This window comes from Alosa alosa, chromosome 12 (assembly GCF_017589495.1).
Source record: "Alosa alosa isolate M-15738 ecotype Scorff River chromosome 12, AALO_Geno_1.1, whole genome shotgun sequence".
In the NCBI taxonomy this organism is placed as follows: Eukaryota; Metazoa; Chordata; class Actinopteri; order Clupeiformes; family Clupeidae; genus Alosa; species Alosa alosa.
In genome coordinates, this window is record NC_063200.1 from 26,097,790 (window position 1) to 26,109,767 (window position 11,978).

Genomic DNA, 11,978 nt, shown 5'->3' on the forward strand with positions numbered 1-11,978 from the left:
TCAACACCCCCACTGTAATTTCGATGATATCTCTGGAAGTAAGCATGTAAACAGGACCAGAGCCAAAAAAAATGCCACGTCGATGATAAAAGCAATAGCAGCGCCCCAATTCTAATCAGTCTCTGAGACTCCCTGCTTACAGTAGCATGTAATCCTCCTATCCTCATTTAATGACAGAGCACATTCCTATCTTTGTAAACAATGTTTCAGACTGGGAATACTAAACATGATGAAAATCTGCGCAGGTCAAGGTATCGACTGTCCTTGAAGGCAATTGTCTCCAATTTAGTGTCAGCTCTGCCAGGTACACACAGGTATTCACAGGTCATTGTCATGGCTGCCGTCCAAAAGCTAAGCACCCGTGTCCAAGATTGGGCCAGAGTTCATGATTCTGACAGGCCTGTCAGTGGCTGTTTTCTTAACTACACTGATGGGTCCCAGTCAGCCGCAACAGTCAGCCATGCATAGTCCACATTTTCACTGACAGACCATCACACCACAACCACATTTGGTTGTTATGAAATAATGAAAATGGTGACGGCCAGAGCAATATTGATTTCCCTCTTAAAAGCCCAAACTAGTTCAGACCACGCACATCCACTGCTGAGCAGTAGTCTACAGCAGAAAGTTGGACTACCTTGTTATTCCATTCTATAATGAATAAAGCATGTATTGTGCAACATTAAGTAACAGTGGTAGCGTAGTGGTTAAGAAGCTAGGCTACCATGCAAGTATCCAGAAAAGTTGTGGGTTCAATACCTTGCTTCATTGTGCCCTTGAGCAAGGCGCTTAACCCTGAGTTGCCCCGGCCCTTGTAATATAGATAAAAAAGTATTGGGACATCCCAGTGTTGTGTAATGGGGTGTGATGACAACAACAGAACTTTACAAACCTCATCTAGATAGAGGAATTAACAAATATTTGACTTGTTCCATGTACTCATCATCATTATAGTAGAATTGAATGTCTTGACACATTCGCCCTCTCTTTCATTATTCCTCTTCTAGTGTTTGAATAACATGTTTGTAGATGTTTATTTGCACTGCCCTGAACAGTAACCACTTATACGTATTCAAATTCTAATTAATGGGTGTAGCACTCCCAGACTTGTTTGACACCATCAATGTTCTGACATCATAGCAGTCTTGCCTTACCATACTTAGTCAATTGTACTTTCTTATTACAGAGCCCTGACAGGTTCTGAACATTGAGAGACGATTGAACAATAGGCTTAGCTGCACTGCACATGATGCAGAATTACAGTACATCTGCTTGTAATCCTACAAGGCCAAACAAGCCATGTGCTTTTTAGAGAAGTTTCTCTGCAACATGAGTTCAATTAAAGACTTTTTTCCCCCTCAATATTTTCTACGATTTCTCACAACTCTTTTCTGTTTAATCACAATGTAGCTTTGTTTAAACTTAAATGTAACCTACAGTATTGCTGCACTACAAGAGCCATACACTTATGCCCTATCGTTAATTCTCCAAAAACATGCACCGACACTTAAGCCCACTGGAACTGCCCACATAAAATATAACAGCACTGTGCAAGGTGAAGTTAGTCATGACCAAAATGGCAGGTCTTAAGCAGACTGGGGTGCGAGGGAAAATTCCATCCTCTCGCCTAATCCAAAACAAATAATGAGATCTGCAGTCTACGTACACAAGATGCCAGCACTCTGAGAGCTTTGGTCGCAAACAGCACGCACACACACCGTCGAAAACGCCAGGCTCACAGTCTTGACTTCGCTCCAGGCAGCTCTTGCTCACAGCTCAATCTGGGGGCATTTCACATCACTGTTGACAAGACAAAAGCACCGCAAGGCTCGTGAGGCCATCGATCTGCCAGGGAACTGAAAGGAGCAACAGCTCAATTTTGGTGTTGCTCAGCGGTTCACTTCAGACTGGGTGGAAACAAAATGTTTGTCATTAAATGATTGAGAATTGTGTGTGTGTGTGTGTGTGTGTCACTCCCAGTGTGTGTGTCACTCCCAGAGCCTCAGTGATTGGGTAAATAATTCCAGCATGGCCTCGTTTGGAGACAATTTTCAAATTACATCTTGAGGTCATGCCTCAACCCAGTGAGGACAGGCTCATCCTTGTGTGAACCGAGTTAACTTGCGTTTCCATCCCTTGCCGTGCCAGATAACTGTCTGAGTGTCGTGCTAACACACCTACACAGACTCCTTAGGGATCTAAGCCATTCCTTGAAATCTTCCATATACTTATCTGATGCTCCAGATCATACCACACACCTCGTTAAAGACTTTCGGCTGGCTTAAAGCAGTGACTCACTAGCAAAACTTCTTTTTCAAAAATGACAAAACTTGTTCAATGATCATCTGCAAAAAGACAATAAAGAACGCATCCACATCCACTGGAAACATAACAAACGTGAGGAGAGCTGGGTGTGGTTTGAAATAACAACACATTGGTTGGTTACTGCCGTTTGTGTGGTAACTCAACCCCATTTTTTTTTTAATGAAACTGAATGGGCATCTGAAACAAATGAGGAATCGCCGTCATACACTGCATTGCCGCAAGAGCGAGTGTAAATTGACACACAAAGCTCCAGTCAGTGAGGCACTGGTTAAAAACAGCTGTTCAAACAAATACATGCACCAGATGGCGAATATACCCAGGAGATTAAAAGCATTTTGTACAAAAAAAATATGTAAACTGTATAGAAGTATGTAAATACTGTGGTAATTTGATATCATAGGGTTTATACATTTAAATGAGCCATATCAGACCATTATAGATTAAACTGAGCGTAAAATGAAATTGCCTTGGTAAATGAAGAAAACATTTCTATAATATATGAATATTCACACTTCCAACATAATTTATCACTATATATATATCACTATATACTGTAAGTTATCCATTACCAGTGTTAACATGGAACAATTAAAATAGGAAAATATTCATACTAAAGATACAACACAATCCACTTAGGCAAACGAGTGAAGTAAAATCCTAATGAAAGCAATACACTGCATATTAATGTGAATAATTCGACCATACAGCTTTGTGTGTATAACAAAACAAACTATTATAAAAAGGAAACTATTTTGCTCCGGTTCTCAAAGTAATGGTGCAAGATGTGGCACTACTCCATTAGAAGACGGCTTCAAAAGCAGGGCACTTGTGGGTTTTCAGTTTCTTCAAGGCCTTCCTGAACTTGCCAGATTTGTCCCATTTGTGGATGCCGGTCAGAAGGTACTGTTTGCCCACTTTGCGACCCATAATCAAGTAGTTGGTCCCCAGATTGTCCAGCTGCTGACAAGGACAGTCCGCCCCATTCTTCAGGATAAGCACAAGCTTTTTCAGGTCATTCTTGTTCAAATTGCCAAGCTTCACAGCCTTCTTTCTCTTCTGTAGAATTACTTTTCGGTCTGCATTCTCCTTTTTCACCTCCTTAATCTTGGTCTTAATGGCTAAAACAAAACAAAACAAAATTAAAAGTTTGAAAGAGCTTAAATACAAATACATATGTTTAATCTTGAACATTTTGGAACTTGGAAACTTGAAAGGCCATAGAGAAAAAAAGACCAGGGTGTAATGAAAATGCCTTTGAGGTTTGTGTAACGCTAAATCTATAAATATTAGGAACTAGGCAGTATCTAAGAAGCCCTGAAACACTGGATGGTAGTTTGTGGCTGAAGTTTTGGAAACAATAAATGCCTCATTTATGGTCCCATGGCTTGACACAACACAAGGTGTGTTTTCTTTTCAATCTGTAATTCCTTAATGTATGCCATGAAACGGCACGGCTCAGCTGCTTTTGATGAGGGCATTTTATGTTCCTCTGCAGTTTCCCCGTCGTTTATGTTTTTCAGATGCTTTTCTCTGTTAATTGTGTCAAGTGGAGACATGTGATGCGCTCCACGACTGTCCACTGGGGTTTGTGAGGATAAGATTCTTGGATGTGTTTCAAAAATGTCTGAATGCTGCTCCGGAGCGATGCTCAGGAGAACGGCCCGTGCAGTCACTCTCGATACTTCACCATATATACGCACGCCCTGCATATGGGTTTGCAAACAATTAGGCTGCGTGTTTTGACACTCTGAAGAGAAACTACAGGGGCCCACACACCGACTCGTGTTCCAAAGGCCTGACTGGGCAGAGGGAGCTCATCCAATGCCTTAATATACCCATCTAAAACTAAACACGCAGACCAGTATGCAAACAACAGTATGTGATGTACTGGGTCCAAAAAGTCTGTTTGAAAGGTTAAAAATGTAATTTGCTTATTATAGACTATTCAAGGAATCCTCGTCAGTAAATGACAAAATTAAGCCCTAAAAAGCTAAGACTGAAGCATGTTCAGAAAGACCAGTTAAATAATTTGAGACTCGGCTTTGGACTTGGATATTTGTTTAAATGCTAATAGTTGTTCCATTCCACTTTGCACTGGCTAGCAGGCATGCTGTTGAAATAGCCTTGGCATACATTTTTAGTCCTGTCAACATCATTTTGACAAGCTTCCATGTTTCATGAGAAAACCAACCAATATCAATCTGTCTGGTGGAATAACATGTATTAGTCTCTGCCATCTGAAATCATCTCAACCAACAGTTAAATCAATAGGACAACAACATTTCCTATTGATTGTTGAGGGAACACAGGCGGAAGTATCCTAGTAGCATGCTGAATGGTTTACTCTCTGACACAACCACTCTCTGGTGGTTGGCAATAGGTCCAAGAAGTATTTGTATTTAATGGTGAACAATAAAAGGTCCCATGAAACTGTTGCCATCAGCAACCATAGCTAAACATCCTGAATTTGACAAGCTCCAGAGATTTAAAAGAAGGGCCTGATTATGATGAAGTATCAACAACATCAATGTCTTGATTACAGACAGTGCAAGAAGAGAGTAGTTCTGGCTTTGGGGCGACTCAAAAATGTCGAAATTTCCAATTGACGACAACGGGCAAAAAGATTCGCTGAGGCCATTCCGTACTTATGGCAGAACAAGAAGTAATCTATTCACTGTGAAGGAAAAAAAGAATGCAACGAGAAGTGGCTCTTGGTGGTTAGGCCCGATTGCCATGCATTTGAAAAAACCACCAGCAGCAAGATGACAAAAAGAAGGTCCTCAAAAATAAACAGAGCTAGCCGCACTCTGCCCCGTGTTTACTCCCATGCTCTCCCAGCTCACACATTGTTAGACTTCAGCCACACATGTCAGCTGTATTCACATTGTCTGTGGGGATGTGTATTTATAACGTGTGCTAGAATTATGAAGACAACACAACAAGATTATTATTGAAAGCAAATGTTTAAAAGCCATAAACTTGGCAAACTCTGCAAGTCATCGTGATGATGGGATGCTCTTGACGGGATTTTGATAAGTGAAAGCGTTTCAGTCCATTGCGTGAATATGACCAAATTCTTTCATTGTGGTCAATGCCAAATCTGCTGAAACTCATATCTCTGTAATGGCTGCAACTTCCCCAGCTAATTTTGTGAATGACTGTAACCGTTTACATTTGATTATTGTTGCTGATGTTATGAGACCATCCTCCCATCTCATCTCGAGTTTCTGGTATCTTCTTTCAAGCCAGCTGTTTTTTTAACTACTGTGCCAAATATGTCACTTGTGCACACAATCAGGGAGAGTTCTCCTGTCAGTGCACATCTTTTTTAAATCTGTGTTTACCTGATTTATGATGTGCAGTCTATACTGTGCCTGGTGACTTGCATCACAGCCCCCACACTGCTAATGCTTGTCTTTGTGTTGAAACTCAATTAAAAACCCACAACACACAACATCTCCAACACAATTCATGTGCTCAACAGTAAGACCTTCCAGATTTGTGTAGTGGAGTGTTTGTTTGGCCTGTTTGTATACTCCAAAACACATTCTTTATGTTGTCTCTCATAAGGACATTCTACTTTTCACAACTCTTAGAATATTGCTTTTTTTCTTTTGGTAGTAATTTGTTTGAGAAACTGTAGGCCAAAACCCAGTGGGTAGACTGTTTACAGTGATGTCTTATTCAGCAGTAATAATATACTCTCTCCGCCTTAGATCGGGAGATTTCCCAGAGCTGTTTTGCTAATGTAGGAACACTATTTATTGCTGATCAATTACTGTGTAATTACAGTACTACTGCTGAGTCCAAATATTTGTCAAATAATTTTGATGTCAGCAGCACAAGCTCTGCTCGCGGAATGTGACAGTAAGGTTTCAGTAAACTGGTGCGAAGGTCTTCTGACAACAGATTATTACACTTATCACAAGTGTCCTCACCAAATTCACTCGCACACATGTGCTCCAGGATAGCATCTATGCTCTGTTCATTATCACATGGAGGGCACACAGGAGAGGGCCCTACAAAACAAACATAAACAACAATTAACACACACTATTAGCAAATAGAATGTTTACCATTTCTTTCAACCCAAAGTTTACATATACTCGGACAGAACTGAGTATTGTAGTGCATCCGTGTAAATAGTTTTTCACGAAATGTAAAATAAACATGATCAAGATTTATAGCTTATACTATCAAAACACCCCACCACATAGTCATATACACATAAAACATAATTGCAGCAGTTAACTGTGACAGCCTCAAAAGAATTCATTAATCACTGTCAATGTTGTGTTGTGGAAATTGCAAAATCCTGGCAGGAAGTCTACACCAGGGTGGGGGTGGGGTGAACCGATCTTAGGAACAAGTCATGCACACAACTGACTATTCCAAAAACTTATTTCAAAAACATAATTTTGCACACAATCAGTTTTGCACAAGTCAACAATGATACATTTATCAAAACTACTATCAGTTCAAAATGTAGACTTGAAAAAAAAAGTGTTTGGGGAAATCAAGTGACTTGGTTTCCAACATTATTCTCATGGTATGTTTTACAGTGAAGCACTGTTAATTTGAAAGACATGCAAAAAAGGCAAGCAAAAGTACAAAATGCATGTATATATATAATAAAATATCACACTTCACAGATTTCAGAATACTTTACTTTAGACGTTATATTCTTTCTGTTACGCTACATTCACATCGCTTCAGCATCTATGGCTTCTCAGGGTGCATTTTAAACTGCCTAAACCAACATGCCCTCTATAACCTGTGCAGTATTTAGAAGTCAGAGATTCAGTCTCAATTATTTGTCTTCTTTGGCTTTGGTGGCGGTATAGTATATGTTTTCATCTTTAAATGAGGATTTCCTGTCATGAAATATAGCTTGGTAACTACTGCTGAAGGCCTGAACAGTAACATTTTGAGAGTGGACATGGTCAACCTGTTACTTTTGGAACAGATCCAACACACAAGGTTAATTACACCTGAAATATTCCTGTACAGATATCCCATTTATAGGATGAGACCTCTTCAAAGCACAAACTGCACAACACTGGTGTGTTGCACTGGTCCACTTTATTTGGACCATACGTCTATCTGTTATCTTTAAAAATATGCACAGTATATTACCCTAACATATTTGTGATGTTCTTATTTATAGGTTATTAAGACAGGCACAATGCCATGCTTTGTAACTGCCTTTAAGGGTTTACCTTACAAAATAACCTTAACACATTTGTTGGAACAAATGTATGTTATGTCTCATTCCAATAGTTATTGACTGTTTCTCTTTTCTTTTAAAGAGCTGATGATGTCACTGAACAAATTCCATGTGAAACTGAACTCCGGACTAAAGAGGATCTTTCACATATTCCGCGTTAAACAAACTGAGCTATAAACAAACTTACCAGACATCGGTGACTGTGAGGCACTGGTTTCATTCACTTGTGCAATGCACACATCACCCACAGGAAATTTGCTGCAGGTAAGCATCTCGGGCCAGGGGAAGCCAAATGCCTCCATGATGGGAGTGCAGCTGTCACGGACCGCCTCGCAAAACCCGCGGCACGGGTACACGGGTCGGTCCATGCACACTGGGGCAAAGAGAGAGCAAAGAAACACCTGGGTACCCGGATGGCAAGCCTTGTGAACCAGAGGCACCCAGCTGCCTGCTTGTTGCTTGACCTCGGCCATACTCTCATGCTCTAATAAATTGGGCAGTAGCATCTGTTGGTAGCCTACATTGTGGCATAATCTAAGATCCTCAGGAATGTCAATACACTGCTGGGTTTTACCGTAGCTGTGTCCCCCGTTCCAGCTCAGGTACTCGTACTCGGATGCCTTACATACAGCAGCGACTAAGAACAAACTAAGGGTCCAAATCGGTGAGGAAATTCTCCAGGAGGTAGTCCGGGAAAAGTTTTCCATTGTTTCGTAAAACAACAGGATCTATACTACGACGATACAACAAATCCGTTCGTGCTCGATAAGAGACGACTCGAACTTCCCTGACGCGCTGCTAAGGCTCGGACAAGATAAGCAGACTTCCTCCTCCTAGCCAGTACTTCAGCGCTGAACTGAGTGGTGACACTGCCTGCCCAGTGCACTTAACTGATCCTGGCCAATGGAAGAGCATGGATATCTTCCTGCGCTCAAATTGCTCAATAGCAGGTCAACTCCATGTGGATCCTGCATTACAATTAGCCTACACCAAAAAAAGGGATAATGACAATTGTCCGGAATAATTAACTGGGAATGATTTACTCATGTAAAGAGGTTGGAGAAAAGAAAAGTGGAGGCACCGACCAAGAGGAACTATTTAGATTTCGGGCACCGAGTAATTAACTTTTTTTTTTTACTAGTCTACACCGTGCAATTTGTGCCACAAGCCCATGCGTTTTGTCCATGAAAAAGACATCAGCATCGTGGCTTATTGATGAGAACACATACTTTCGTATAGGCTAAACAAAACCGATCATTTGTGTTGTACGCTTGAACGACTGTTATGCTCTTAATTTTGTGGGCAAAATGCTGAATGCATCACTCACTTAAATAAACTAATTTTGTAGACAAAAGGCCAATTTATGCTTTTGTGGCACGAAATTCACCACGCATAACCTACTGGGACCGGTGTAACAGACTCCTATTCGTGGATAACATTCTGTGCAGCAACATGCATTTATTTATTATAATGATCATTGGCCTACAGTGCAATGTCCTGGAAGGACCATAGAGTCGCACATTCTGCATTTTGCCGCAGAAGTAGGTCTATGTTAGCATATCCCAGCTATTGCAGAATAACTTTGATGAATGAAATGAGATTATATTTTAGCCTCAAAGTGAGAAGACAGTTGAATTCAGTATTTGTGTGACTGTTATTATGATGTAAGATATTTTCGTGAGTCATAGACTGTAATGTATGTGAAGTTACACTAAATGTTACATTGGATATAGACCACGAAACACAATAAACATTTATATGAAGCTGTAAATCATATAGAAAAATATTTCAAATTAAATGCTATATTTCAATGTTAGTTATATAATATGATGCTTTTGAGAGTTAGTCTCCAAGAAACTACGCAGTGGGAGAGCTGAAACTTCCCTGCCAACAGTCATCTGCACTGCTGCAGGCCCTGTGTCCAATGTTGTGTCTGATCTCCAATAAAACTGTCCTTTTAAAATAGGAAATAAGCAACAGGATTGAGGACCTCCACTTCGAGCTGTTTCTCTAATCCCATGGTGGTAATAACCACAACTGAAAGCATGAATGTAAAGAACACATGTTGCATCTGGTATATGCTCTGAATGTCTTCTTTCCTCCAACCAGTGATCACACAAAAGCTTGTTTAGTTGTGACCCATCATTTCTGTGAATCTGTACCAGAACCATGCTATGACTGCAGGAACTGGTGAATATGTGAGACAACTTTTGTATTTTGGATTACATCTATCTGCTGTCATTTAACAAATATAACAAGGACATTAATATGCCTTCAATTAATCAAAACATTCCAGGAGGAACTTCTCTTCTGTATAGTCATCCTATATATAACTATATTTCTTCACATTCTTAAATGTATTTCATTGTATTGTGTGTCACTTTGATAGGAGTATCCCCTATCTCAATCTAATGTAGCACTGACACAGTGCTTGCTGTGAAACATCTGGGTTCCTGTGGCTTGGCAACCATGAGTTTGATGCAGATGGTAGATTGACCCACAACAGTGCAGTTGAGAGCTCATATTCTCAAAGTTACACACACACACACACATACACTCTCTCTCTCTCTCGCTCTCTCTCTCTCACTCACTCACTCACTCTCTCTCTCCTTCTCTCTCCCACCAGAATAGGTCAAAAGAAACACTCATCCTATTTCCATTTCAGAGAAATGTGTATGTCCCATGACAGTGCTTATGGAAAGAATTCACCTGCTGTGTGCACTAAGGGTCACTAAGGGCAAAATCTCATGTCTGATACATCTAATTACTCATACGTATAATACACGATTAACAAAAGGCTGTGATGATGACAGCCATGCAGATATATGTGGTCTTAATGTACAAGAAAGGGTAAGTGAAAGCTCTATTTCTCGTTTTTTTCTCGTTACTCTCACTGGTTACTTTATTCAGATTAAAGAGCTTTTTGCTCCAACTCTAAGAATCTCCCATTCTTTGCCCATATATATAATTTCATTAAAAGATGATATTTTTCTTGAAACTATACCCAGATGGTGTATAGGCCTACTATAAAATATGAAAAATAGAGGAAAATTTAGGAACATAACCGTCTGCAACAACAGCACCCAGTGGCAGTTTAGTGGTACTATCAACGGCTCATGTCTGTAAAAAGTGCACAGGATATGCCAGTAATAAAAATTACATTAAATTTAATACACCTATTGATTATTAGAGCTTTCTTTTAAAAAAAATGAAACTTGCTTAGATCTGGTCAATTCTAAACATTCTTACAAACACATTTCAACAGGGAAAGAAAGAGGGGTGTGGGCAATTATAAGAATTTTTGTGCTGGTGGAATTTGGATCCATGGTATGCATGAAGTTGCATATCAGAGACTGCAAAACAATATCAATTCAACCACAGCAAAAGCAACAGTTAATACATCCCTGAGTTCCATGAAATGCACTAAGCCATAAAGATGTTTTATATTTAGAAAATTGCTTGAAGATGTTCAAGGGAACAAACACTAACCATTAATTTTCGTCATGCACCATTGTGATTCAAACAGACCATGAAGATGTGAAACTACAGCTCAATATGTGTGGTTAATTTTTCAAGCCAAATATGAAAAATATAAACTGTTTGTTTTAGATGGGTAACTCAGCAGTAAATCATAGATTTGAAAGGAAATTGCAAACAAAATCACAAGGAACAAAGGTTGTATTTAGGTGCCATATGCTTACAGATTGTTTTATGGCGTGCATCCAATTCTTTTTTGTTCTTCCCTTTTGTATGATGCCTGAAAATAGTTAGCTATATACGGAGAGTGTCTGACTGAATATTCCAGTGTATATGACACTGCTAACCTCAATAATTATGTGGCGATAGTCAATGTAGTCATTAGACATATGTCTGTACTGCCCTACTGTATATGACACACAGTCAAACCAAACATCTTACCTGAAATATGGGTTAAGTCATGAATGAATCCCAAGTGCCACTGAAAATGTGATAAAACAGTACAAGACATGGGCACAGTAACTCAATAATATGGGACACCAACAAAATTCAACATCTTTTTAAAAAAGGGAATGGATGTCTATTGAACACACTTGTGTTAACAGTACACAGGCTTTAACTTGGCTGTTGACTTTGGACCTAATTAGAAAGGATTCGTGCAGTGGGATAAATTCCTCTTTTATTCCTAGTGGAGGTCCACGGCCCACATTTGGAGCTCCATCAGTTGGGATGAACTGAAACCTTGGGGACTGCTAATGAGCACCATTTGGTTTTCTCATTAGGAACACATGTGAGAGCAGGGAGGCAGTGCACCATTACAACAGCACTTTAACCTAACTGAACTGATGGATTTGTCCATAGCCCATACAGCGCCATTAATTTCAACCACTTGGATTCTGAATCTCATATGGTTCACTGTACATTGTCATAAATCACGTCTGCTGATATG

General features: G+C 39.8%; 1 protein-coding gene across 1 annotated transcript; it reads right to left on the reverse strand.

Annotated features, from left to right (window-relative positions):
- Positions 1-2,446: 2,446 nt before the first annotated feature.
- Positions 2,447-8,390, reverse strand: sfrp1b (secreted frizzled-related protein 1b). The gene is made up of 3 exons (XM_048259087.1): positions 7,740-8,390; positions 6,264-6,344; positions 2,447-3,443 (listed from the first exon to the last, which is right to left on the reverse strand). The coding sequence occupies exons 1-3, from the start codon at positions 8,257-8,259 to the stop codon at positions 3,124-3,126; spliced, it is 921 nt and encodes a 306-aa protein (XP_048115044.1). The 5' UTR covers positions 8,260-8,390; the 3' UTR covers positions 2,447-3,123.
- Positions 8,391-11,978: the final 3,588 nt, after the last annotated feature.